This window comes from Buteo buteo, chromosome 17 (genome assembly GCF_964188355.1).
Source record: "Buteo buteo chromosome 17, bButBut1.hap1.1, whole genome shotgun sequence".
In the NCBI taxonomy this organism is placed as follows: Eukaryota; Metazoa; Chordata; class Aves; order Accipitriformes; family Accipitridae; genus Buteo; species Buteo buteo.
Window position 1 is genome coordinate 28,021,221 of NC_134187.1, and position 27,681 is coordinate 28,048,901.

General features: G+C 65.2%; 2 protein-coding genes across 3 annotated transcripts; both read right to left on the reverse strand.

The window, feature by feature from the left end:
* Positions 1-2,011: 2,011 nt before the first annotated feature.
* EIF4B (eukaryotic translation initiation factor 4B) lies at positions 2,012-14,301 on the reverse strand. 2 transcript variants are annotated; one of them, XM_075049366.1, is made up of 15 exons: positions 14,234-14,301; positions 9,746-9,883; positions 8,678-8,886; positions 6,401-6,517; positions 6,023-6,077; positions 5,506-5,649; positions 4,868-4,978; positions 4,370-4,549; positions 4,026-4,260; positions 3,610-3,728; positions 3,301-3,514; positions 3,007-3,074; positions 2,696-2,783; positions 2,454-2,526; positions 2,012-2,200 (listed from the first exon to the last, which is right to left on the reverse strand). In XM_075049366.1, exons 1-15 carry the CDS (start codon positions 14,244-14,246, stop codon positions 2,123-2,125), a joined length of 1,842 nt encoding a protein of 613 aa, XP_074905467.1. In that variant the 5' UTR covers positions 14,247-14,301; the 3' UTR covers positions 2,012-2,122. The 2 variants fall into 2 exon arrangements, with proteins under 2 accessions (XP_074905467.1, XP_074905466.1); XM_075049365.1 differs by having other exon boundaries at positions 3,289-3,514.
* Positions 14,302-15,759: 1,458 nt separating this feature from the next.
* On the reverse strand, positions 15,760-21,693 carry KRT18 (keratin 18). The gene is given in 13 exon segments (XM_075049371.1): positions 15,760-15,797; positions 15,800-15,864; positions 16,976-17,092; positions 17,094-17,145; positions 17,148-17,196; positions 17,305-17,430; positions 18,557-18,657; positions 18,660-18,720; positions 18,812-18,829; positions 18,831-18,902; positions 18,904-18,970; positions 20,140-20,222; positions 20,772-21,693. Coding segments are annotated over 13 exon segments (1,230 nt in total). The 5' UTR covers positions 21,153-21,693.
* Between the last annotated feature and the right edge of the window lie 5,988 nt (positions 21,694-27,681).

Genomic DNA, 27,681 nt, shown 5'->3' on the forward strand with positions numbered 1-27,681 from the left:
TGCAAGGGGGGGTTCTGGGGTGCAGACCCCGGCCTCGCAGGGGGGGGCCGGGTCCCCGCAGCCACTTTGGGGGTGCCCAGGGGCTGCCCCCCCCCCCCCAGAAGGACTGAGCCCCCCCCCTCTCCCCACCCAGGCACCCATCACCGCGGCCTTGGGGCTGCAGCCCCCCCCCCCCCCCGAAGTCCCTCGGTCACCCCAGGGAAAGAATTGGGGACCCCCCCCGTGGGAACACACCTTTGGGGTGCCGGGGGGGTGCGAGCAGCAGGATCGGGCCCAGCACCGGCCGCCCCCCCCTCCGGCCATGAGCTCCGGTTCCTTTTCCCTTTTTCCAGCTTTTTTTGTTGTTGTTTTTTTTTTTTTTAACTTCAAATCTTGGAAACGGCCATAAAAAAAAAATAACAACAAAACCACCAACTCCTCCCCCGCCGGGGGGGGGGGGGAACACACACATCGGGGGGGGGGGGGCTGCAGGGCTCCCCAAAATGGGGATGTGTCCAATTTGGGGACCCCCCCCAGCCCCAAATGGTACCTTGGGGGGGGGGTGACCCCAAGATTCAGACACGGGTGGGTGCCCACCCTGGGACCCCCCCCCCCCATGGGTCAGACCCACCCCCCCTCCCCAGCACCAGGGCCCCCCCCCCCAAAAACCAGGGAGATATTGGGGTGCAGGGAAAACCAGGAGACAGCCCCAGCCCTTGGGGTCCCCCCCAAAGCCCCCCCCCCCCAGCTCACCCCCCCACTGGGGATTGGGGGGGGGGGGGGCACCCACAGCCAGATTTGGCCCCCGCAGCGTCGCTGCCGGCCAAGCCAGGGAGCGGAGACAGAGCCCCCATTGTGGGGTCGGGTTTGGGTTTTCCTGCGGGGGGGGGGGGGGGGGGGCCTGGGGGGGGGCTAAAAGTCCCAGGGAGGGTTTCCAGGATTTCCAGCCAGGAAAGGCAGCGGTGAAGAGGAAGACGGTGGCGATGAAGGCACCTTCATCGCCTCGATGGGTTCGTCCCTGCAGAAAGGGCTCCCGGGGGGGGGGGGGCTTCCGGGGGGGGTCGTGGGGTTCCCAAAGCTGGGGTCCCCTGGGGATGGGGGGGGGGGGCACCCAGCCGGTGTGGGGATGGCACCGAAGCCACCAGCAGTGCCAGGCTGCGGGGGGGGATTTGCCACAGCCCTGGGGGGGGCCTTTCCCCAGGGCTGGGGGGGGGGGGCAGAAGGATTTTGGGGTGAGGGGGGGGTGGGTGTACCCCCCAACGCCCCCCCAGTGGAGCACACTGTCCCCCCCCCAGCCCCTCACCTTCAACCAGCTCAAATAAACCCATCCTCACCACGAGGTGCTGGGGGCAGAGCCCCCCCCAGATAAAAGGGGGGACAGGGAGGGGAAAGGAGGTGAGTTTGGGGACACCCCCCCCCCCGTGGAAGTGTCACGGTGAAGGCACCGACGCGACCGCCCCCCCCCTCCAGCCTGGGGCTGGCAAGACTGCTAAAAGAGAAAAAACTGGAGTGGGGGGGTCGCAGCTCCAGGTTTATCCCACTGCGGGTGGTCGGGGCAGCTTGTGCCTGAAAAAGGGGGGACACGGGGGGGTGATGGAGGAGGAGGAGGAAGAGGAAGGTGTCCCAGGGGATGCCAGTGCCTTCCAGGACCCGACTGCAGGTGTGGGGTACGGAGCCCCCTCCGGCACCCGCAGCCCCCCCCCGGTGAAGACAAATCCCAGCCCAGGGGGGGGGGCCAGGACAGATCAGGGTGCCCAAATCAGTGGAGCCCTACCTTCAGGTGAGGGTTTATTGAGGGGGGGGGCCTGGCAAAAACTCCAGGGAGGAAGGCCACAGCTCTTCCTCAGCCACCCACCACACTGGGCTCCGTCCTGCACCGCCTCCGAAAAAAAAAAAAAAACCCAAAAAACTCTCGCTCCTCCCTGCTCCGGTTCCTTCGGCGGCAGCAGCACGCGGGGGTTCGGTTTTGGGGTGTGGGTTTTTTTGTTTTTTTTTTGATTTAAAAAGCTTAAGAAAGGTCTCCAGGAGATGGTGAGTTTTAGGTTTTATTTCTGTCTTGTCTGGATAGAGGTTTGGTTTTTTAATTCTCCAAATGATCCCATGGTGGCGGCTGGTTGGGAGACGGCGCAAGGGCCCGGAGGTTTTATTCGGCGCATTCTTCATCGTCGCCATCATCTTCGCCATCTACTGACAGAGCAGCGTACTTGCTGGCATGGCTGAACTGCGGGCAGGGAGGGGGGGGGAGCCCCGTTACGCACAAGCGAAGCTGCTCACACCTCCCTCGCCTTAGCGCGTGCAGAAAAAAACACCAAGCCCCCCCCCCCCCCCAAAAAAGGACCAAAAAACCCCAAAACGGACCAAAAAAACCCCCCAAACCAGGACACGAGGGGAACCAACTCCCGCACCGCTGGGAGCCCGATCCACGTCTCGAATCCCACCCCGAGGGCCCAGCGCTCCCCCCCCCAGGTGCTTACGGAGGGGGGGTTCTCGTCAAGTTTCTTTGGCTCAGATGCAGGTCGCGAGTCGTGATCCTTCCTGCTCTCTTTCCTGCAAGAGCCAGAGGCCGGTTAGTCGGGGGCCAGATCCAAACCCCGACCCTACGGTGCCCGGAGGGAGGGCAGGGGATGGTGACGCAGCGATTCCCAAACCGGGGGGGGGACACGGCGTCCCCTCCGGAGCCCGACAGCCGCTGCGGGGAGAGCCCGGGGTCACCCACCTATCTGAATCTCCAGGGCCACGGCTGGAGCTCCCGCTTCGGACCTTGGAACCGCTCTCCCGTCCCCCATCAGGTTTGTTCTCGTCTCCTGGGGTGGAGGGGGGGGAAGAAAAAGGCCGTGAGGTCTCGCAGGCAGCCCCCCACCACATGATGGCCGCCGGAGGGCGTTGGGACCACTGCTTCGGCCGGGCTCTGCGCCCCTTCCCCACGAGGGGGACGGTTTTGGGAGCCACATTTGCAGAGATTCGAGTTGCGAAGCGGCGGCTCCTCCAGCCGGGAGCGGTTCGCGTTGGGCGAAACCCCAGTCTCACCTTTCCTGTGGGCGTTCTTCGGGGGTGCCCCATCTTCCAAGGGCAGGCCTGGTGCCGTCTGGCTGCCGCTGTGGAGAGAAAATTAAAAAAGATGATGGTGATGAACAAGATCAAGACCTCGAGAAGATGATCCCAATGCCATGGAGCAGGGAGAGCTGTTTACTGCCTGGGGAGAGAGAATCCGATCCCTGGATCTGGATCTCCCACCCTCCTGGCAGGGGGCAAATCCGGAGGGCAAAGGCCCAGGATGTGCCCCCCCCCAGTCCCCGGCGCGGCACCAACCTCAGCACCAACCTCGTAGGAGAGTGCTGCTCCGAATCTGAGCTCTGCGAGCGGGCAGGGGGGTTGCTGCTCCGCTTCACCCAGGCGTTCTCCTTGGGCGGCGGCGCCGGCATCACCTTCAGGGGCTGCTTCTCCTCCTTCGGCTTGGAGCTGGGAGAAGGGGCATCATCCTCTTTGGTGAACGTCTCGTTCTCCAAAGACTTCTCGCTCTCCCTCCTTCGCGTGGCTGCAGGGGAGACACGAACGAACGTAGGGTCACAGGCTAAGCTGCGAAGAGGGGTGACGAGCGACAAGCCGGGGCCCCCCCAGCTCTCTACTTACTCCTGCCCGTCGGGCCGGTTCCCACAGAGGTGCCAGGGGGCCCCGAGTTGCCGGTCTGCGAGGACTCGCTCCCCGTTCGCGATCGCTCCTGGTTCTCTTCGCTTCGCCAGCTGGGATGCCTGTGCCGGAGGGGAAAGAGGGCTGATCCGGGTGCTCGGCGAGGGAAGAGGATTAGTGAGCGGGTTTAGAGCACCCCGAGGAGCGCTATCAGCACTGCTGCCAAGAGGAAAGGTCAAGGGGGAAGAGAGGGCCACTGCCAGTGTGACTTTGTGCTCCTCGGGCTGTCCGAGGGGCCACGCCGCTGCCCGGACACCCCCCAGGCGCCAGGCTGGCACCGGCCAGGTTTGAAGCCCAACAGCCCACTGCTGCCAGGCAGCCCGAAGGCCCTGCCCCAGCCTCCTCCGGCCCCAGCCCACCTCTCTCGGGGTCGTCTTTCTATCCTCTTATCATCCTCCAGCTGGCGTTGCAGCTTCTCTTGCTCCTTCTGCAGCCGCTCTTCCACCTCCCGCTCCCTGGCAGCCGTGTCCACCGGTTTGGCCCCTCCAAAGATAGAGGCAGCCCGGCTGGACTGGGGCGCAGGGGCCACGGAGGTCTCCTCCTCCTTGGGCGCACTCCGGGGCTTTAGGTTCAGCTTCGGCCTCTGGGTGGGACCTGGGAAGGAGCAGAGACACCTCGAGTGAGCACGGATCCCACCCCGAACGAGCACGGATCCCACCCCGAGCTGCTCTCGGCGCGGATCCCACCCCAACAAAGCCGTTACCTCTGTCCTCGCGGCGGAAATCATCCCGGCCGTAATCGTCCCGGGAGTTCCACCTATCCATCCGGTCATCCCGCCGGTCATAGCGGTCTTCGTAGCGGTCACCACAGCCTCGGTAGTCGTCATCCCGGCGATACCCGCTGCCAAAGGCCCTCCTGCCGCTGCCTATCCTGGAATCGTAGCCTGCAGGAGTAAAGGAAACCCTTCCCGGTGAGTCCGGATCCCTCCCTGGCCGGCGGGGCACAGAGCAGGAAGCCCTTCTGCAGGCCAGCGTCTTCTTCACACAAGGACCTTAAAATCTGGGCCAGACCGGGGCTCTGATAAGGACCAGGGCAAGGCCAGGGATTAAAAGTTGCCTGGAGAGGGAGAGCAACAGCTCATCGTCCCACACGCCTTCCCCAGTTATGGGAGGGGAACCAGGCCATGCTGGGCAGCTCGTCTGCCGTGGCAGAGTCTCACCCTCACCCTCTCCGCCCTGGCGATCCTTCAGGACCATCCTACCTCGGTCATAGTCTCTGCTGCGGTCATCGTAGCGATCCCTGCCCCCAAAGCCACGGTCCATATCCCTCCGCGGACCATCACGATACCGATCATCGTAGCGATCCCGATACCCTGGAGGCAGGAGAAGGGGGGTCCGGCATGAGCGGGGCACATCCTTCTACCCCGAACGCTCAGGTGACAGACACCGGCAAGGATTTTCCTGCGCTTGTTACTGCGGCAGAGTCACAAATCCCTTCGGGAAGTGGGAAAACCTCACGACCGTTCTCAGGACGGGAGACAGCACTGACCCACTTGCCCTTACAATAACCTAGCTGGGGAATGAGCTCCGGGTGGCCGCCCTGTCACCGTCCGATCACAGACGGGGCAGAAAAAAGCACACCTGGATGTCCAGGTAACGCAGATTTTCAGGGAAAACAACAGAAAGGAGGAACAACTATCCATATGGGAAGATGCGGCAGATTCAGCTCTGGGCTACAGACGCGGGGGAACCAACCACCAAGTCCTGCGGGAAATCTGCTGGCCCAAGGGAGAAGCAGAGGGAAGCCACAGCCCGACTCCTTTGTCCTTGGTTCAGATCGCCTCAGCCACCCTTTCAGGACAGCAACGGAAGGATCACACGTATTTTCCTGCCAACTCACTGTCTCCGAAGCTGTCGTCGCCCCTGCGGGGCGGGTAATCATCAAAGCTATCGGTGGTGGCAGGACGGGCCCTCCAGTCGCTCTCGAACCTCTCGGAGTCACGGAAGCGATCCCGATCTCTGCCAAAGCAGCGATCGTCCCGATCTGCCAGAGAAGGGAAGGCAATTTCAGCTCCCAGGGACGAGAGCAGCTGTCAGCGGCAAACCGAGCGGGAGCACAGCCCGGCCTCTCCGAGTTCACTGCTCTCTATCAGCAGGAACCACCGACGCTTTGAAAAGCCCTCGGCTGAGGCAATTAGCACGGCAGGGACAGTATGGGGGCGTGGGAGGAACCAACGCAGCGTTATTAGATAAGTGCTGGCAGGCAAAACATCTGGAGCAGGGCTCAGACCTGGCGGTCTGTGTCGTGACGACAGCGATTTGTCCCTCCTTAGCCGGGCTGACCACCAACCCGGCACAAGACGTGGTTACCGAGACAGGCGACGGGAAGGGAAGATCAAGAGGCAGCAGTTACTCACCTTTATCCTGAGCTTGATCAGCAACATCCACTCGTATTCTTCTGTTCCCTAGAGACTGAAAACGACAGCGAGAAGTCAGCCTTGCGGCCTGCAGACCTTCAGAAGGGCGAGAGGAGCTGATCCCGGGATGATGCCTGAGCACAGAACAGGCAGCCTGTGCCACACGGGGCTCCTCCTGGGACCCTGATGGCCTTAAAAAGCACTTTCTTCCCCATTTAAGTCTCTCGCAAGCAGGGACAGCCACCATTCTACAAGGCGGAACCTCTTAATGCATCTCTAGCACCCAGGGCTGCACAGGAACGCACCGGATCTGACTGGGGACGGAGTGTTCGGGGGCTGACGCGCACCAGCCCTGCTCCGTTGGGGACTGGGACTCACCTCTTCATTGAGGCTCAGGGCCTGGAACAAGGACTCTATGTCTTCAAACTCAGCATAACCAAAACCTTTCAACCTCTCCGGATTGGTAGGCTCTCGCGGCAAACGCACAGCACTTATCTGCAGTCAGAGAGAAGAGGAAAGCTCTCGTTAGGACTCTTGCTCCCCGATGGTAATAGGCCGGGCAAGGAATGAGATATCTGAGACCGCAACTCATGACTCTCAAGGGACTGAATGAATAAATCCTCTTGGTGACGAGCAGGGAGACTCAACTCCCCCTTCAAACGCACCACAGGTTCCCACTAAAAGCGCCTCCGATGCTTGTTTGGAGGGAGGAATTTGGCACGGGGAAGAGGTTTCCAGCTGCAGATCTCCAGTAGCTGCAGCCGGAACGGATCCGGAGGGCCAGGAGAGCTCTGCTCAGCGGGCGATAGCTGCCCCGTGCCCCACGAACGAGGCTCCAATCCCGTGGCCGCCGGCTCCTCGAGCCAGCAGGAGCCATCCCTTTGCCTCCCACCCGCTTCCAGAGCTCGTCCCAGGCTCCTGAGAAAAAATCCTGTTGAGTTTTGGACCTGTTCAACCGAGACCCTCTGTGTTCAACGCGAGCCCTCCGGCTCCAGGGACAGCTTGCTGGCTTTGCCAGGTTATATCCGCCGTGTGTTCTACGTACACCTCCGGCGAGGACTCGGAGCCTTCGGCATCGCCTCCAGGCTCCCTCCGACCTCCCCCCGCACTAACACCTTCCACAACCTCTCCTTGCTGGACTGAGGTTCCCAAATTGTGGCGGTTCCCGGGTGACTCCCCGCTCAGAGCCCCGGGAAGCGGCAGCAGCCTGCGGAGCTCACGACGTGCCGGCAAAAGGGGAAGGCGCAAACTGCCTTCAGCTGAGCCGCACGGGACCAGCGCCGGGAGAGACTGGGAAGGGAGAACGAGAGACGGATGGGAAGCAAGTGACTTCCGCAGGGGGTGAGGGCCACCATCGGGCTCTGCTTCTTGCTCTCCTGCGTAGCACTGACCCCTCTGCCTAGATTTGGCCGGGGCTGCAGCCTTTCGGCTCCCTCCTCCTCCTCCTCCTCTACGGGAGCTGCACCCACGCTATTACTCTCCGAGGAGGAGCGGATGCTGCCTCAGCGGGTGCGAGAGGTTAGAAAAACAAGCTGAAAATAAAAGATCAAGGTAAGCAGCGTGGCTCTGCCCGGGAGGAGCGATCTGCTGCCATCAGCACGGCTCGCTGTCGTGCGGGGAATGCCGGACTCCAGCTGCATTTCCCAGGCTGACCTTCCGGGAGGGAAGCGGCCATTTCCCATCGCCGCTTGCTGTCCCGCCTTCGCCCTCCCCGCCTCCTCCCTGAATAACCCAAAGGCTCCAACGTTCTTAAAGCGGGGGAAAAAAAAAATATTGTCAAGGCAGTTGCAGGCTCCCCAGGAGCGTCTCCTGTTCTCAGCCACGGGGCAGGACATCTCCGAGCGAGCTCTGGCTGGGAAACCGCTCGAGAGGGCCAGACCCAGCACAAGCCAAAGCGCAGCCCAGCAGCAAAGTCCATGGCACCCCCGTGAAATTATATTTAAAAAAGGGCAGAAAATGCCAGACAGGCAGAGGAGGAGGGGAAAAGAAGAGTGAGAAACAGCAGAAGGAAGGCCAAGTTCATCGTCAGCAGCGCTCCAGGTGCTGGAGCAGGTAATAGCAAGTCTATTTTAATTGGTAATAAATTTCGTTTTCCCCAAATCGAGTCTAATTTGCCTGTGACTAATTGGTAAGTGATCTCCTTGCCTTTATTTTGACCCACAAACTTTCTCATCCTGTTTCCTCCCCCCGTCTCACTGAGGGGGAGCGAGCGAGTGAGCAGCTGGGTGGGCATTTGGCACCAGCTGTGCACCCTAAATCACCCCGAGATCCAGCCCAACCTCCTCTCTTTGCCCGGTTCAGCAGGAGAAGCACCAGCCACCTGCTTTAAAAGGGTTCTCGCTCCGTCACTGTCATGGCTGAAACAGCAGGAACACCTGTTTGCTTGCTGGCAGTCAAGCGACTCACCTGAGATTAAGCAATCCGACAGCCACGGCCGTCTGGAAACCGCCCCTCACAGCCAGCTCCGGACACAGACATACCTGCAGGAGCCGGGAGCTGCCTCAGCCGATCCGCAGCGAAGCAGGAACCAACACACGGAGCCAGCAGAGCGCAAACGGGGATTGCAGCCTCCAAAAATCACGGTCTTTACGGCCCGCGTTACCCCCAGCACTGCCCTGCCCCGCCGCCCAGACTGGGCTCCGAGCCGTTACTCACATTGAGTCCTCTGAAGAAGTCCTTGATGGATTCTTCCGTCACGTCGTAGGGCAGGTTTCCCAGAAAGGCGGTGTAGGGGGGGGATTTCGGGAGGCGGCTTCTGTCTATGTTGGGTTCCCGAGCAGCCCGCGGGGCGGTGGGCAGGATGGAGCGGTCGATCGGAGGGGCCCGGTACACGTCATCATCGTTACTGTGCCAAGTGGTGGAAACTAAAGAGAGAAATTTGGCAAATCACCCAAAAAACCCACCCAACTAGGGACCGGTTACTGCCAACGCCATCGTCTTCGCCGCAGGGTGCCAAGAGCGGCCTTACTGCTGAGGAGCTGCGCGTTAAAGCCCTGAAATTCATCCCGCCGAGCTCTTTGACCCAGCACGAAAGCAGCTGCCCCAAAGGCACCAGCAGCCCCCAAGGAGAAACCGAGGCAGGCTAGAACGGCAACGGAGAGCTGCCATTTAGTCCCGCGACCCGTTTAATAAAGCACTAAGCCTTCCTGGGATTAATTCCTGTCTGAATTACAGCCCGTCTCGTGGAAAAATACCGTGGCTCGATATTCATGTTTCCAGAGGGAAAAATGCCTTGCCGCTGCCGAGCTGGAGGTCACCGCGCTCACCGGTGAACTCCCAGGCTTTGGTGAATCTGCCCACCCTCCGCCCGCTCTGCTCTGGCGCTGCTGCTGGCCAACAGAAAGCTCTTTATCCCATTTCTGTTCCCGGCGTCGGTGCAAATCCCCCTCCCCTTCACCAGACCGCGCGTCTCGGTCCTAACGAGAACTCTCCGAGCCCTAATTACCCCCCGGAAAAGAAACAACCAGCGAATTTCACAACGTTTGGGCGTGTTGTTCTGGGTCACTGGCTGTTCGAACGTACGGCCAAACCCGGCCCTGCGGTTACCGACGCTTCCCGTGCGCTCCCCCCACTCCTCCACCCCACAGCGGCGTAAGAAGGGGAAGGATCGGACAAACTGCCTCCGCATCCCTCACAGCCCAGAAGCAGAGCGCTTCTTTCTTGAACGCCACAGAATTCCGGGATCGGCGTTCTACCGATCTGCCAGCTGGGCAAGGACAGTACCGTCGCCTTCCAGGTCGTCTGTCTCATCGGCCCAGCTGACGGGTTTGGGGATGTAGGTCGGGCCCCCGCCGCCGCCACCATCCTCTGCCAGAAAGTCCGTCAGAGTGAGGGTCTTGCCCTTCTTGTTCTTCTTCTTAGCTGTTGGGGAGAGAAAAAGAGAGGAGGAGGGGAGTGAGAGACGCCCGGGACCAGCCTGGTTTCGGTAGGGAGGGGAAGGAGGAGCGGTCCGGGCGATGGAGACGCAACACGAGCCATCGAGGCGCCAGCCACCCCATCCCAGTTCATGTTCTATTCCCAAAGGGATGACAGCCACAAATTCAGCACGGCCGAGAATCAAGGCTCCTACCGCTCGAAGCACGCTCACGCTTCACGTTCCGGGGGTCAGCCGTACCCACAAACCTCCCTGGGGGCTCTTTATTTTGGGGGAGGAGGCGGCGGCACAGGGAGAAGCCATCCCACTTCCACCCCGGCCACAGGCGAGAGACACGTCGGAGCACAGCACGGCGATCCCGCAGCCGCTGGGATCCCTCCGGAGCCAGAAGCCGGCCGGCCTTGCCGACATCTTAATGAATCTCCCAGCTCCGCCGGCTCGGGGATTTTTATTTTTATTTGGCTCTGCCGGAGCCGCGAGCGGCCGCAGCGTTTATTTGTCAAGGCTTTGCTGTCTCCTGACGAAGCCGGGCGTCGCGACAGGCTGCGACACCTCCCAGCAGCGCCAGGGAAGCCGGGCTATTTTTAGGAAGGCGGGTTATGATGCAGTTTGCAAAATTCAGCAGTTTTTTGTTTTTTTTTTTTTTCCTTGCGGAAGGAATTGCTGCCCCCCTGCGGCACCGGCGGCCGGAGCAGCGACCGATGGCACCTTTACCTGCAAAAATGCTGCCTTTACCTGCAAAAACATTTCCTGGCAGAGCACCGGGGACTCAGACACCCCCAGTGACTTGGGGACACCCCCCCCCCCCCCAAGGTTTTTAAGCTGCACTTCAGCCCTCACCTCCCCGGAGAAAGAAAAGCTGGGCTGCTTCGAGAGATACTAGAGTGACAGCAATGCGAAAGCACTAATTGCCTTTGAAAACACGCGTTCTTATCTTTGTTAAAAAGAAATAATAAACTTTGGGACTGCCGGACTTCACGCAGATTATCTCTTATGAGGCTCCTGGCTGGGGAGTGTGATAATTAACCAGGGAAGCGTCACACAGCAGCCTTAACAAAGATAAGAATGACAGACGCGGGAGTTTCACAGGCTACTCGTTTGCCGTCTCTAATTAGCCAAAGCTCGCCTGCTGCTGCTCAGAGCTGAGGGATCGCTCGCCCAACGGCGCTTAAAATGGTTTCTTCCACAGAAATCCCCGCGCCAGCATCGATGTAACAACCACCAGCATTTTCCAGCACGGAAAGAAGAGGGCGAGAGGCTCCAGGCACGGACCACCTGCCCGTGTGCGACGCCAGGCCCCCGTCCCGCTTCCCGGCCCCACCAAATCCTCGTTTTTGGCATCCCGCTCTTCTCCTTTGGTCTCAGCCCGGGTTTTTTAGGGCAGCGTGAAACCGTACCCTGCTCTTTCATCCAGGCGCTGGGCAGATGGAGCCATCCTGCCCTCCCGAGCTCCCTCCCAGCACCACTGACACCACCCGGAGCTCCTGGCTCCCACCAGCGAGCCAGGACGGATGCTCTGGCCGTTCCCCAGCGCTCCGGCCAGACCTTTGTTCCCAACGTCCATCAAGACCCCAGAAGGGACGGAGAGAAGAGCTGAGCCTAAAACCGACCCTCTACCCTGCAGGTTGGCGGCACCACATCCAGTCCCACTCCCGTCCTTCCCCTCCCCGTAACCACCGGAGCTGCCTGGGCTGCGCCCGCACCGGTCCAAGGAGAGCTCTCAGGGCCAGGAGCGAACCCGACGGCAGCTCGGAGCCTTATTTTTAGCCCCCCCCGCACATCCATTCCCCCAGGCTCGGGGGTCTCCGTCCCCCATCACTGTCTCCTTGAGCCCGCAGCCTCCCCAGGCAGCCGTGGCTCCTCGCCGACGTCTCCGGGCCGGCTCGGGTCCTCCAGCCGCGTTCCATCCCTGTGGCCAGCCCACGGCTCCGCTCCAGGCGTTTTCGGTAAAGCCGCGACAGCCGAGCGAGACGGAACGGCACCGGTGACAACGGGGAGACGCGCGGCGGCCGCTCGCCCCAGAGACGGACCTCGGCAGCGCTGGGTTCCCTCCTCGCATCTCCGGCCGCTTCCCGATCCCGCGGGAATCCCGGCCTCGGCTTTGAGGCTGGGGGTGACTGGAAACGCTTCCCCCAGGAGCCCAAATAGACACGGAGCCACCCTGGGGGGGGGTCACCCCATGACACCCACACCTCTCCCCCCCTGCCAAGCTCCATGCTGGTGCCGGTACCAGCAAAATGGGTTCTGCCCCCCCTGGGAGAGCAAGCAGCACCCCGAGGACCCTGTCCAGAGAGGGGTCCCATCCTGACCTGGCGGGGGGGTGACGCCTTCCAGCCCCCCAGCGCTGTACCTGGGAGGGTGACGAGCTCCCGGTGCTGCTCAGGGGTCTTGCCAACCCCCAGTGGCCCCCCCCGGGCTTTCACTGCCAGCCACAAATGTCTCTAGGCCAACCCCCTCCCCAAATTTTGCTGTTTTTTTGGGGGATGGCAAGTCTTGCTGATCTACCCGTTGGCAAAGGCCAGAAGCCGTAAATCCGGCCGGGCCTTCGGAGCGACTCGAGCTGCGTTTGCCAAGGGGAAAACTCATGGAAAGATGACGTCAGTGCCGGATAAAAACGCCGGGAGAGCAGCGGTGACCGCTGGGAAAAAAAAAAAAACAAAAAAAACCCCGAAGGAGGAACGTTCTCCTGCCAGAGCCGAGCGCCGTTCCCGGGAAACCGATGTCAGATCCGCTCCCGAGCGGCCGCCGGCCTCTTCCGAAAACCGTCTGCCCCGGTTTTGCTCCGGCCACGTCGAAGGGGTCACCGGGGCCGGGGAAGGAGCCGTCGGCGCGGAGCAGCGTCTGTCGCAGGATGATGGCGTGGCTCTGCCCGCCGACACCGCAGCGGGGGGGGGGGGTGTGAAAAAAAAAAAACAACCCAACAACCCCCCCACCTGCGCAGAAAACGCCTCTTCCCGCTGGTTTTCACCCCAGCGAGGGGTGGTTGAGCCCCCCCCGGGCTGGGACAGGGGAGGGGGGGGGTCCACGGTTGCCCTATGCCAGGCTGGGGAAGGGGGGTTCTTTTCCCTGGGGAGGCACCGGGGGGGTCGTCAGCCATCATGAAGGCGGTGGGGGCTTCTCCCCCGCGGCTTAAGGTGGGGGGGGGAGGGTAGGGATTTGAGGGGGGGGGGGCAGGGATTTGAGGGGGGAGTGTGTTTGCTGCATTCCCCCCCCCCCCCCAGGCTCCAAATGGCACCGAGAAAAGGCGGGGGGGTGGGGACACCCCTGCTTTGGGGCTGCGGGGGGGGGGGAATAAAGGCTGGGGGGGGGGGGAATAAAGGCGGGGGGGGGGAATAAAGGCGGGGGGGGGAATAAAGGCGGGGGGGGGGTAGGGATTGAGAGGAGGTGTTTTACTGCATTCCCCCCCCCCAGGGTCCAAATGGCACCGAGAAAAGGCGGGGGGGGGGGGACACCCCTGCTTTGGGGCTGCGGGGGGGGGGGAATAAAGGCTGGGGGAATAAAGGCTGGGGGGGGGGAATAAAGGCTGGGGGGGGGGGAATAAAGGCTGGGGGGGGGAATAAAGGCTGGGGGGGGGAATAAAGGCTGGGGGGGGGGAATAAAGGCGGGGGGGGGAATAAAGGCTGGGGGGGGGGAAATAAAGGCTGGGGGGGGGGGTAGGGATTTGAAAGGAGGTGTTTTACTGCATTCCCCCCCCCCTCAGGGTCCAAATGGCACCGAGAAAAGGCGGGGGGGGGGGGGGGACACGACAACCGGTCCCTGCTTTGGGGCTGCGGGGGGGGGCAAATAAAGGCTGGGGGGGGCCGTTCCAGCCCCCCCCGGCCCAGCAAAGTGCGACCAAGGCCCCGGGGGGGGGGGCAGCAGCCAGTCCCGGGGGGGGGGCTGAGGTACCGGTACCACCATTACCCGCCCCCGCCCCCCCCCCCCCCCCGGTACCGGCCGCGTGCGCGCCCGCACCCCACGTGGGTCCCGCCCCTCCCCGCTCCGCGCCTGCGCAGTGAAGACGCGGCCGAAGGTTCCATTTCCCCCCCCCCCCCGCCCCCGCCCGTCAATCACCGCCGGCGGCGCGCGCCCCCCCGCCAATAGGGGAAGGGCGGGCGGGGGCAGCGGCCGCGCGCGCCGGCCCGGAGAGGGGGGAGGGGAAGGAGGAAAACGGGAGGGGGGGGGGAGGGGGAGGGGGGTCTAATTTCGCCGCCCGCCTCCCCCCCCCCCCGGCCCCCCCGCCCGCCTCGGGGAGCGGCAGCGCCCGCCACGGTCCGGGGGGGCCCTCGGACCCGGGACCGGCCCCCGCCCCCCCCTCCCTCCTCCCCCGCCGGGCTCCGCCGCCGCGCAGCGCTCACCTGAGGCGGCCATGTTGGGAAGAGGCAGAGAAGGCAAAGGACCCGGATGGCGCCGTCACGTGACTAGGAGAGCCACGCCCCCCCCCCTCCCCGTCGGGGGCGCGGTCCCGGCTCGGAGCGGTGCGGCTTGATTCTGAGTTTGGCGGCGCCGCCCGCGTCGAGATTGAGGGGCTGGGCCGGGCGGGCGGGCCGGGGGGCTGCCGGGGGGCAGAGCCGTGGGTCACACGCCGTGGGGCAGAGCCGTGGGTCACACGCCGTGGGGCAGAGCCGTGGGTCACACGCGGGGACAGAGCCGTGGGTCACACACCGTGGGGCAGAGCTGCGTGTCACACGCCGGGGGGCAGAGCCGTGGGGCAGAGCTGCGTGTCACACGCCGTGGGGCAGAGCCGTGGGTCACACGCCGTGGAGCAGAGCTGCGTGTCACACACCGGGGGGCAGAGCCGTGGGTCACACGCCGTGGGGCAGAGCCGTGGGTCACACGCCGTGGAGCAGAGCTGCGTGTCACACACCGGGGGGCAGAGCCGTGGGTCACACGCCGTGGGGCAGAGCCGTGGGTCACACGCCGTGGGGCAGAGCTGCGTGTCACACGCCGGGGGGCAGAGCCGTGGGTCACACGCCGTGGGGCAGAGGCGTGTGTCACACGCCATGGGACAGAGCTGCGTGTCACACACCGTGGGGCAGAGCCGTGGGGCAGCACCGTGAGGAACAGCCGTGGGGAACAGCCGTGGGGCACCGCTGTGGGGCACAGCCGTGGAGGATCGTCGTCGGGCATCAGTGTGGGGCAGCGCCATGGGGCGGCATGCCGTGGGGCACGGCTGAGGGTCACAGCCGTGGGGAACAGCCATAGGGCAGGGCTGTGGGGCCACGTGCCACGGGACAGCGCTGTGGGTCACAGCCGTGGGGGACAACTGTGGGTCACAGCCACGGGGCAACGCTGTGGGGCAGAGCCATGGGGCAACACCGTGGGGCAAATGCTTTGGTCAGAGCCATGGGGCACGGCCGTGGGGCACTGCTGTGGGGCGTCACTGTAGCTCACAGCCGTGGGGCACAGCCGTGGGGCAGTGCTGTGGGTCACAGCCATTGGGAATAGCCGTGGGGCAGTGCCGTGGGGCAGAGCTGTGGCTGACAATGATGGGTCGCAGCCGTGGGTCACACAGTGGGGCAGAGCCGTGGGGCACACGCTGTGAGATGCTGCTGTGGGGCAGCACCGTGGGTCACAGCCGTGGGGCAGGGCCGTGGGGCACACGCTGTGGGTCGCAGCTGTGGGTCACAGCCACATTGCAGGGCCGTCGGTCACACGCCGTGGGGCAGAGCACCCATCCACCCCCCAGTCTGTCCACGCACCCCCCCAGCCTCTCTGCCAGACCCCCCCCATTCCCCCCCCCCCCCGTGCCTCAGTTTCCCCACAGCCCCCACCCGCTCCCTTCCCCATCAGAAGGCGACACGGGGCTGGAACAGCTCCCCGGGGGGAGAGAATTGCCATTTTATTGGGGGGGGGGGGGCAGGGGGGGGCCCCCTCCTCCTGCTCAGTGGGTCCGCACCATCACCTCGGCCCCCGCCGGGCCCCCCCCAGCCTTGGGGTGCTGCTCGGGGGGGGGCTGGTGGTCTGCTTCTCCAGGGCGTCCTGCAAGCTGGGGGGGGGGTGTTTGGGGGGGGGGGTGTGAGTATGAGGGTGCTGGGGGGCACCCCGGGGGGGGGGTCCCTGCTCCCGTGGGAGCTGACACCCCCCCCCCCCCTTCCCAGTGTCACCCTGGGAACCCAGAGGTGACGGAGGGGCTGGGGTGTCCCGAGCCTGACAAGTGTGTCCCCCCCCCGTGTCTGTCCCCCCCCCCCCCGTGTCCCTGGGGTATTGTGGGTAACAGGACCTGCCCCCCCCCCCCCAATCTGGGTGTCTCCTCCCAGGGCCCCCCCGGCGATGGAGCTGGGACACCCCAGCACCCACAGCACCCCCCGACCGGGTCCCACCGCTGTCCGTGTCCCCCCCCCCCAGCCATGTCCCCGTGGGGAGGGGGAACCCTGATTGGGGGGGGGGGAGTGTTCCCATGGGGGTCCTGACATGGGGGAGACCCCCAATCTGGGGGGGGGTCCCATGGGGGTCTTGACATGGGGGAGACCCCCAATCTGGGGGGGGTCCCATGGGGGTCCTGACACAGGGGGGGACCCCCAATCCGGGGGGGGGTGTTCCCATGGGGTCCTGACATGGGGGAGACCCCCAATCTGGGGGGGTCCCATGGGGGTCCTGACACAGGGGGGGGACCCCCAATCCGGGGGGGGGTGTTCCCATGGGGGTCTTGACATGGGGGGAGACCCCCAGTCTGGGGGGGGGGCTGTCCCATGGGGGTCCTGACATGGGGGGGACCCCCAATCTGGGGGGGGGTCCCATGGGGGTCTTGACATGGGGGAGACCCCCAATCTGGGGTGGGGCCTGTCCCATGGGGGTCTTGACATGGGGGGGACCCCCAATCTGGGGGGGGTGTTCCTATGGGGGTCTTGACATGGGGGGAGACCCCCAATCTGGGGGGCGTCCATGGGGGTCCTGACATGGGGGGGGACCCCCAATCTGGCACCCCACTGGCCGGGTGACCCACCTCTGTGTCGTGTGTCCCCCCCCCCCAGCACCCCAAAGGACGGCGACCCAGCACCCCGGACCTCACCTGCGCCCCCCGCTCTCCCCTTCCCTCCCCAAACTGGGGTGGACTGGGGAGGGGGTCCCCCACGGTCCCCCCCCCCCCCCCCCTCTACCTGAACTCCTCTCCCCCCTCCAGCAGCCGCCGGTAAGTCTGGATTTCGCTCTCCAGTTGACCGGTGACCCGCCGTAGGGCCTGCTGCTCCCCGGCTTGACGTCCCAGCTCCTCCGCAGCCCCCCAGTTCCTCCTGGGTGCGCAGGATCAGGCCCCTCAGTTGCTCCAGTTGCCCCCGTAACGGGTTTCCACTTCGGCCAAGTTGGCTTCCAAGCCGGCTTTCTGCGGGAACGTACGGGCTCGGCGTCACCGGTGGCTCCGTGGGTTATTTGGGTGGGTTTGGGGTTTTTTTTGTTTTTTTTTTTTTTTTTTTTGGGGGGGGGGGCTCACCTGGTTGCGGAGGGTCTCCAGGTCGATCTCCAGGGTCTGGAGGGAACGGCGCAGACCCAGCGCGGTGCTGCGCGCCGCCTCCGCGTCCCGGCTGCTCTGCGTCAGCTCCGCCGTGCTCTCCGTGATCTGGGACGAACGGACGGACGGACGGACGGACGCGGGTCATGGGGGGGGCTCAGCGCCGTGCTTGGCCCACCACGGTCACCCCAACCCCCGGCGGGGGCATTGGGGGGGGGGGGTATCACCCCCAGGACCCCACGGGATGGGGGTCACCCCAAAATGTCCCCAGTGGTGGAGTAGGGCCCCCCAAGACCAGGGTCCCCCCATAGGATGGGGGTCACCCCAAGAGTGTCCCCCATGTTGGGCCAAGACCCTGCTGGGTTGAGCCCCCCCCCCCATGGGGTGCTTTTGGGGAACACCCCCATGGTGGAGTGGGACCCCCAGGGGGGACACCACCCCCCAATTTGGGGGTCCCCCCTCATGTCAGGACCCCCATGGCGACAACCCCCCCCCCAGATTGGGGGTCCCCCCCATGTCAGGACCCCCACGGCAACAACCCCCCCGCAGATTGGGGGTGCCCCCCATGTCAGGACCCCCATGGCAATACCCCCCCCAGATTGGGGGTCCCCCCTCTGCATCAGGACCCCCATGGCAACACCGCCCTCCAGATTGGGGGTCCCCCCACTGCATCAGGACCCCCATGGGAACATCCCCCCAGGTAGGGGGTCTCCCCCCATGTCACGACCCCCACGGGAACACACCCCCCCCCAATCAGGGTTCCCCCTCCCCATGCCAGGATGCCCATAGCACACCCCCCCCCTCAAATTGGGGGTCCCCCCTCTGCATCAGGACCCCCATGGCAACACCCCCCCCCAGATTGGGGGTTCCCCCCTGTGTCAGGACCCCCATGGGACCCCCTTCCAGATTGGGGGTCCCCCCACTGCATCAGGACCCCCATGGCAACACCCCCCCCCCCCATCAGGGTTCCCCCTCCCCGTGCCAGGATGCCCATAGCACACCCCCCCCTCAAATTGAGGGTCCCCCCTCTGCATCAGGACCCCCATGGCAACACCCCCCCAGATCAGGGCTCATCCCCCCCCCCCCATGGGACACCCCCCCAGATTAGGGGTCCCCCCCATGCCAGGACCCCCAGACGAGCACTTCCACGGAGCATCCCCCCAGCTGCCTGGGGTGCCCTGGGGTGCAATTTTGTTGGGTTTTTTTTTTTTTTTGGGGGGGGTGTGTGTCCCACCTGCTGCCCCCAGTGCTTCTCCAGCTCTTCCAGATTTTTCCGGGCCAAGCCGTCGTACTGCGCCCGGATCTCCGCCATCGCCTTCCCCAGGTCCTGCGATTTGGGGCGTCCACCTCCACCGTCACCCCCGAACTGGAGACCTGCGCCCGGAGACTCCGCACCTCCTGGGGGGGGGGGACACGCGACACACACGCCGTGAGGGGTCCCCGTCCCACGGGTCCCCCCAAATCCCCCCCCCCCATCTCCGTCCCCCACCTCCTCGTGGCTCTTCCGCCAGGAAGCCGAGCTGCTCCCGCAGGGCCTCGATGTCCCCCTCCAGCTGCAGCCGCCCCACGTTGGTGTCGTCCGACGACCTTGCGCAGCCCCGACACGTCGTTCTCCACCGCCAGGCGGATGGCCAGCTCCGCCTCGTACCTGGGGACACCGGCGCGGATGCGGCCCCATCCGTGCTCCTGTCCCCGTCCCGTCCCTACTGCCGCCTCCGCCCCAGTCCCTGTCCCCCATTCCATCCCTGTCCCCGTCCTCGTCCCTGTTCCCAGCCTCTGTCCCCATTCCCGCTCCCGTTTCCATCCTTGTCCTTGTCCTTGTCCCCATTCCCACCCCATCCCTATCCCTGTCCCCATCCTTGTCCCTCCATCCTGTCCCCATCCTTGTCCCATCCTTGTCCCTCCATTCTGTCCCCCTTCCCACTCTCCTCTCTCCATCCTTGTCCCTATCCTTGTCCCCATTCCCACCCTGTCCCCATCCTTGTCCCTCATCCTGTCCCCATCCTCTGTCCCCATCCCTGTCCCCATCCCAGTCCCCATTCCCACCCCATCCCTATCCCCATCCTTGTCCCTCCATCCTGTCCCCATCCCTGTCCCCATCCTTGTCCCTGTCCCCATTCCCACTCCCGTTTCCATCCTTGTCCTTGTCCTTTTCCCTGTCCCTGTCCCCATTCCCACCCCCTTTCCATCCTTGTGCCCATCCCTGTCCCCATTCCCACCCTGTCCCCATCCTTGTCCCACCATTCTGTCCCCATTCCCACTCCTCTTTCCATCCTTGTCCCTGTCCCCATCCCTGCCCCCATTCCCACCCCATCCCCATCCCAGTCCCCCATCCCATTCCCACCCTCTGTCCCCATCCTTGTCCCTGTCCCTATTCCCACCCCCCCTTCCCATCCTTGTCCCCATCCCCATTCCCACCCCGTCCCCATCCCTGTCCCCATCCTTATCCCTCTCTCCACCCTGTCCCCACCCTCTGTCCCCATTCCCACCCCCCCTTTCCATCCTTGTCCTGTCCCCTTCCCCACCCAGTCCCATCCCAGTCCCCATCCCACTCCCATCCCAGTCCCACCCAGTCCCCATCCCAGTCCCATCCCATTCCCACCCAGTCCCCATCCCAGTCCCATCCCAGTCCCGTCCCCATTCCCCATCCCATTCCCACCCACTCCCATCCCAGTCCCATCCCAGTCCCCATCCCACTCCCATCCCATTCCCACCCCAGTCCCCATCCCAGTCCCAATCCCAGTCCCATCCCATTCCCCATCCCATTCCCACCCACTCCCATCCCAGTCCCATCCCACTCCCATCCCAGTCCCTCACTTGACCCTGAAGTCATCGGCCGCCAGCCGAGCGTTGTCGATCTGCAGCACCCTGCGGGCGTTCTCCACCGTCGCCTCGAAAATCTTGGGGGGTGGCGCGGGGCCTGGGTCTCGGCCGCCCCGGTGACGCGGGGACACGGAACGCCGTCACCGGGGCGCGAGGACCCCCCCGCTGCCACCCCCCCGCGCTGCCACCCACGTCACCCAGGCAGGTGCCACCCTGGCAGGTGCCCGCGCTGCCGCGGGGGGGGGCGGAATGGGATGGGGTGGGAAGCGGGGGGGGGGACACCTTGCCCTGGAAAATTGGTGATAAATTGGGGTGGGCTCACTGGGGGGGGGGACACCCAGGTGTCCGGGCTGGGTGCTGGGTGACCCCCAGCCTGGCCGAGAACACGGCGGCGGGGGGGCTGTGGGGCTCGTTCGCCTAAAAAAGGTGGTGTTGAACCCCCCCCCCCCCCGACACCGCCGAACCCCGTTGCCCTTGGTCATGTCCCCCCCCCCCCAAAAAAAAAAAAAGCCCCCCCGGTGCCATCCCTGACCGTGGGGTGCAAAGTCCACCCAGCCCCATCACCCGACGGGTTAATCCTTAACCCCCCCGGTGCCCCCCCCCCCCCCCCCCCCCAGGGATCCCACCTTCTCCCGCAGCTCCCGGACCAGTTCCCACTGGTGACCCCAGTCCTGGGTGCTGGGACCTTTTTTGGCCACCACCTCCCGGATTTGGGCCTCCAAGCGTCGGTTCTCCCGCTCCAGGCTCCGGACCTTCTCCAGGTAAGCGGCCAAGCGGTCGTTGAGGTCCTGCAGGGTCTCCTTCTCGTTGCCCACCACGCCGGACCCCCAAAACGTCACGCCGCCCCCCAACCCCGTCCCGTAGGCGCCCCCCGAAGCGGTCAAGCGGGTGACGGAGACGCGGGTGCCCGAGCCCCCCGCTCCGCCGTAAATGCTGGCGGCGCTGCCCCAGGGAGCCACGGCGGGACGGCGGGGAAGGGAGCGGGGGCTGCCGGCGGGGAGGCTCATGGGGACGGACGGACGGACGGACGGACGGACGGATGGACGGACGGAGGGACGGAGGGGCGACGGACGGGCAGGCAGCGGACGGGTGGAGGATGGAGGAGTGGGCGGATGGACGGACGGACGGACGGACAGCAGACGGATGGACGGACGGACGGACAGCAGACAGACGGACGGACGGACGGACAGACAGCAGACGGATGGACGGACGGACGGATGGACGGACAGCAAACAGACGGACGGACGGACAGCAGACAGACAGACGGACGGACGGACAGACAGCAGACGGATGGACGGACGGACAGATGGACGGACAGCAAACGGACGGACGGACAGCAGACAGACAGACGGACGGATGGACAGACAGCAGACAGATGGACGGACGGACGGACAGCAGACGGACGGACAGATGGACGGACAGACAGCAGACAGATGGACAGACGGACGGACAGCAGACGGACGGACAGACGGACAGCAGACGGATGGACGGACGGACAGACAGCAGACGGACGGACGGACGGGCAGCAGACGGAGGGATGGCGGAGGGACGGACGGATGGACGGACAGACGGACGGACGGAGGGGCAGGCACCGTTTATAGCCGTGGGGAGGGCAGCCCCGCGGCCCCACCCGGGAAGGTGGGGCTGGATCCAGCCCACGGCTCGTGTTCCCCTGGGGGGGGGGGGGCTCGGCCCCATAACTTGGGGGGGGGGTGTGTGTGCAGGAATGGGGGGGGCAACCCCGTAACCTCGGGGGGAGCGGGGTGGAGGAGTGGGGCTCAGCCCCACACATTTTGGGGTACCCCCCACCCCCACGTCACCCCCCTGATGCACCCACCCACCCTATAGGGCCCCCCCCCACGACCCATTCCCCGGGGGGGGGGCTCTCCAGGAATCCCACGGGGCATCCCCCCACCCAGGGGATTTGGGGGATCTCCCCCCCCCCCCGGGCACCCTCACCCCACCCCCCGGGGCTGGTTTTGGGGGGGGGGGAGCCCCCACGCGTCTGGGTGGGAGAGCAGCGGTGGTCTTTGGGGGGGGCCAGGGGGGTCCCGGGGGGGCTGCGAGTGGGAGCGGGTCACCCTGGCTGCGGGCGTGAGAACGGGTGGCTCGGCGTGAGCACGCCCCTTTGCACAAGCACGCCGTTTTGCACGAGAGCGCGCCTCGCACAAGTGCACATTTTGCAAGAACACGCGCCTTTGCACGAGCACACGGCTTTGCACAAGGACACAGTTTTGCATGAGAACGCACCTTTGCACGAGTGCACGCTTTGCAGGAACACGCCTCTTTGCACGAGCACGCGCCTTTGCACAAGGACACAGTTTTGCATGAGAACGCACCTTTGCATGAGCGCACGCTTTGCATGAGCACGTGCCTTTGCACGAGTGCACGTTTTTCACAAGGACACACTTTTGCATGAGAACGCACCTTTGCACGAGTGCACGCTTTGCAGGAACACGCCCCTTTGCACAAGCACGCAGCCTTGCAGGAACACGGACCTTGCACCAGCGCACACTTTTGCACGGGAATGCACCTTGCACACGTGCGCGCTGTGCAAGGATGCACGCTTTTGCACGAGCACGCCCCTTTGCACAAACACGCCTCTTGCACGAGCACGCACCGCTGCAGAACCGCTCCCTCTTGCACGAGCGCCCACCTTCGCACGAGCACATCCTTTCGCAGAACCCCTCGCTGTGCACGACCGGGCACTTTTGCACGCGCTTTTGCACGACCCCTGGGGTGGGAGGGGGGCCCTCGGTCACCCCTGCTCTGCTCCAGCTCCACTCCTGCCCCACTCCTGCCCTGTTTCTTCCCCACTTGTGCCCCACTCGTGCCCCATTGCTGCCCCACTCCTGCCCCACTCCTGCCCTGTTTCTTCCCCACTCCTGCCCCACTCGTGCCCCATTGCTGCCCCACTCCTGCCCCACTCCTGCCCTGTTTCTTCCCCACTCCTGCCCCACTCCTGCCCCATTGCTGCCCCACTCCTGCCCCACTCCTGCCCCATCCCTGCCCCACTCCTGCCCCACTCCTGCCCCACTTTGCCCCGCTCCTGCTCCACTGCTGCCCCATTGCTGCCCACTCCTGCCCCACTCCTGCCCCATCCCTGCCCCACTCCTGCCCCACTCCTGCCCCATCCCTGCCCCACTCCTGCCCTGTTTCTTCCCCACTTGTGCCCCACTCGTGCCCCATTGCTGCCCCACTCCTGCCCCACTCCTGCCCTGTTTCTTCCCCACTTGTGCCCCACTCGTGCCCCATTGCTGCCCCACTCCTGCCCCACTTTGCCCCACTCCTGCCCCACTGCTGCCCCATTGCTGCCCCACTCCTGCCCCACTCCTGCCCCATCCCTGCCCCACTCCTGCCCTGTTTCTTCCCCACTCCTGCCCCACTCCTGCCCCATTCCTGCCCCTCTCCTGCCCCACTTTGCCCCACTCCTGCCCCATTGCTGCCCCACTCCTGCCCCGTTGCTTCCCCACTCCTGCCCCACTTTGCCCCAGTCCCTGCCCCACGCTGCCCCACTGGGCCCCCTTCCCACCCCACAGCAGGACGGATCCCACGCCGCCGCCGGCCGAGGCCTTTGTTCCTTTGCCAAACCCGCCATTTCGGCGGCCGCCGCGGGTGCCGGCGGTGGCACCGTGCCGGGACGGGGACGAGGACGAGGACGGAGGGGACGAGGAAATGGAGACGCTGGAGCAGCCCTGGCGGGGGCTGAGCTGGGGGTCCCCCAGGTCTCTGACCCACCCTGGGGTCCCCACTTTGGGGTCCCTGTGGTGACAGACCCTGGGGTCACGGGGGGGTCCCACTTTGGGGTCCCCACTTTGGGGTCCCGGTGGTGACAGACCCTGGGGTCACGGGGGGGTCCCACCTTGGGGTCCCCACTTTGGGGTCCCAGTGGTGACAGACCCTGAGGTCACGGGGGGGTCCCACCTTGGGGTCCCCACTTTGGGGTCCCAGTGGTGACAGACCCTGAGGTCACGGGGGGGTCCCACTTTGGGGTCCCCACTTTGGGGTCCCAGTGGTGGCAGACCCTGAGGTCACAGGGGGGGTCCCACCTTGGGGTCCCCCCACTTTGGGGTCCCCACCTTTGGGTCCTGGTGGTGACAGACCCGGGGGTCACGGGGGGGTCCCACCTTGGGGTCCCCACTTTGGGGTCCCGGTGGTGACATACCCTGGGGTCACAGGGGGGGTCCCACTTTGGGGTCCCCACTTTGGGGTCCCGGTGGTGACAGATCCTGAGGTCACGGGGGGGGTCCCACCTTGGGGTCCCCCCACTTTGGGGTCCCCACTTTGGGGTCCCGGTGGTGGCAGACCCTGAGGTCACGGGGGGGGGTCCCACCTTGGGGTCCCCGTGGTGGCCAGTGGCAGGGGTCCTCCCCCCCGGGGGTGCCGGGGGTGTCTGCCCCCGCAGTGCCGGCAGCGTTTGGCCCCCGGGGCCGCCCCGACACCCCCCCTCGTCCCTGACACCCCATCGCCATCACCTTGGGGTGACGCTCCGCACCGGGGGCCGGGGGGGGGTGCTCAGGGGGGTCCCCAAGCCTCCCCCCTTCCCCCTCCTTTTTGGGGGCCCCCCAGGGAGACAGAGGCACCCCCTGACCCTGCTGCTGGCGCTGGGGGGGGGTCAGGGGCCGTTCCCCACCCCAGGCCCTTATCAGGCACATTCCTCCCGTGCCGGGCGGTGATGGAGGAGCTGGGAGCAAACACGTCCCAGACCCCCCCCCCCCCCCCCCGACCCCCCCCCAGCCCCCCCAGCCCCAAAGGCAGCCAGAGCTCATAAACCCCAGATAAAAGACCTTGGGGCTGATAAGGCTCTGCCACAACCCCCCCCCCCCCCCAATCACTGCCCAGCCCCCAGCCCTTTGGGCGCCGCACCCAGGGCCCCCCCCCCCCCCCCAAGCTGCGCTCAGCACCCTCAGGGATGCTGGATGCGACCCCAGCCAAGCCCAGAGCCGCCAGCTTCCATGGAGGCATCTCCACTGGGATAAACTGGACCCTCGGTGGTCCAGGGCCACCGGCCACCCCATGTCCCCAACCAGTGGGGACACCTTGGGGGCATGGAGGACTCCCCCCCCCCCTCAGCAGTGCAGGGGTCAGCAGGACCCCCCCCCCCCTTCTCCTTCCTCCCCCCCCGGCTCCCCAAGGGTTAATCAACCCAGCAGAGGTCCTGCTGCATTCCTGAGCGATGAAGCTGCAGCTGGGACCCACCATCCTCCTCCTCCCTCCCACAGCCTGCAAACAGGGTCAAGAGCCTGGGGGGGGGGGGGGGGGGGTCTCCCACAAGGTGGGACCCCCCCTGTGACCTCAGGGTCCTGTCACCACCGGGACCCCAAAGTGGGACCCCCCCCCTGTGACCCCAGGGTCTGTCACCACAGGGACCCCAAAGTGGGGACCCCAAAGTGGGACCCCCCCCCCCCCCTGTGACCCCAAGGTCTGTCACCACCGGGACCCCAAGGTGGGACCCCCCCCCCCCCCCCCCAAGCAAAGGGCACCCTTGAGATCCTGCCTGCCTGGGGACAGGGACGTGGCATTTGTCCCCAGACCCTTGGGGACATCCCCTCGGCCACCACGTCCCCCCTGTCCCCATGGGGGTCCTGGGACCCCCCAGCCAGCTCCGGTACACCCGGGGGGGGGGGTCTGGCACCCATGGGTGCACCCCCCGACCACGCAGCACCCTGCACCCCCCTCGAAGGGTCCTGCCTTTGCACAACCCCCAGCGATGGGGATGGGGGTGCGTCACCCCGGGACCCCCCCCCCTCTCTGGGGACACACTGGGGGGGGGGTGACACCCATCAGCACCGTCCCCCCCCCCTCCACGGCCGTCACCCAAAGCAAACAAAAGTCCGGGGAGACGCTTGGCCTCCACCCAAAACAGGGTGCGGGACCCCCCCGGCTCCTCGGGGGGAGACACCGAGGGGTGACACTGATCTCGGGGGGGGGGGGGGGGTTTAGGGTGGGCTGCAGTACCCTGGGGGGGGGTCTGTCCCCTTGGGGTGACCCCAGGGTGGAGGCGGGTGGGGGGATTTATGGTTGAGGGTCTTCTGGTGTGGGGCCGAGGGGATTTGGGGATGGCCTGGGGTCTCTATCTGGGGGTCCCGGGGATGTTGCTTGGCCCCCCCACCCCCCCCTCCCCGGTCAGTTTGCCCTCCGTGCCTCAGTTTCCCCAGGGAGTGGGAACAAAACAGAGCAGGGCTTGGCTGGGAGCCACGGGCTGCTCGCTGGGGGGAAACTGGGGGGCTTCGCGGGGGCCGGCGGGGGGGGGGGTCCCGCACCCTGCTGGAACCTGGCACCCACCCAGGGCCCCTCTCCCTCCCTGCCAGCGGCATCTCGGTGGGGAGGGAGGTATTTGCCTGGGTTGCAAATTCCTTCCTGATAAGAGAAGCTGGGCGGGATGGAGAGGTTCTGGGGGGGGGGGGGGATGGAGAGGTTCTCTGGGGGGGTGCAGAGCTTCTTGGGGGGGTGGAGAGCTTCTGGGGGGGATGCAGAGCTTCTTGGGGGGGTTCAGAGCTTCTTGGGGGGCTGGAGAGCACCTTGGGGGGTGGAGAGCTTCTTGGGGGGCTGGAGAGCTTCTTGGGGGGGTCCAGAGCTTCTTGGGGGGCTGGAGAGCTTCTTGTGGGGCATGGGGAGTTTCTCGGGGGGGAGTGGGAGAGATTCACAACTCCCCTCCCCGGCCCATGGCCACTTTCAGCCCGTGGGCAGGAGTGGGGAGGGCAATCGTGTCCCCTTCCTGGGTGTCACAGCACTGGGGGGGGCTCTGAGACCCCCTTGCAAAGCTGGGGGAGCTCAGCCGTGTCTCCGTCCCGGCCCCCCCGCGGTGTAATTCAATAAGAGGACGGCAATCCAAGTGTTGGACCTGGGAGGTTTCTGGCTCACGGGCTCCGTGTGGGGATTTGGGGGTGGAGCGGGGGGGTCGTTTTGGCTGTGCGGGGACAGACAGACGGACGGCTGGGTGCATCTGCCCAGGGATGGGTGGGTCGGTGGGTCCATGGAGGTGGGATTGTCCAGGGATCAGCAGGTGGAGGAAGGGATGGGTGGATGGATAGGGATCTGGAAGGATGGGTGACTGGCTGGGTCTGTCCTGGGATGGATGGATGGATGGGTGGACGGATGGATGGATGGATGGACGGACATCCAGAAGGGTGGGTGACTGGCTGGGTCTGTCCTGGGATGGATGGATGGATGGATGGACGGATGGACATCCAGAAGGGTAGGTGACTATCTAGAAGCATGGGTAGATGGCTGGGTATGGCTGGTGATGGATGGAAGGATGGATGGATGGATGGAAGGATGGAAGGATGGATGGATGGATGGATGGATGGATGGATGGAAGGATGGATGGAAGGATGGATGGATGGATGGATGGAAGGATGGATGGATGGATGGATGGAAGGACAGGCTGATGGGTGTCTAGGAGGGTGCACGGATGGATGGGTCTGGCTAGAGATGGCTCGATGAAGGAAGGGACGGACAGATGTCCAGGAGGGATGGGTAGGTGTCCAGGAGGGACGGATAGGTGTCCAGGAGGATGGGTGGGTGGCCAGGTCT

Coding starts and splice junctions, on each gene's coding strand:
- EIF4B (XM_075049365.1), bottom strand. Junction 6,518..8,677: donor ACTTCTTCAGAGGACTCAAT/GTGAGTAACGGC, acceptor CTCTGACTGCAG/ATAAGTGCTGTGCGTTTGCC. Junction 2,784..3,006: donor GAAGAACGCCCACAGGAAAG/GTGAGACTGGGG, acceptor CCTCCACCCCAG/GAGACGAGAACAAACCTGAT.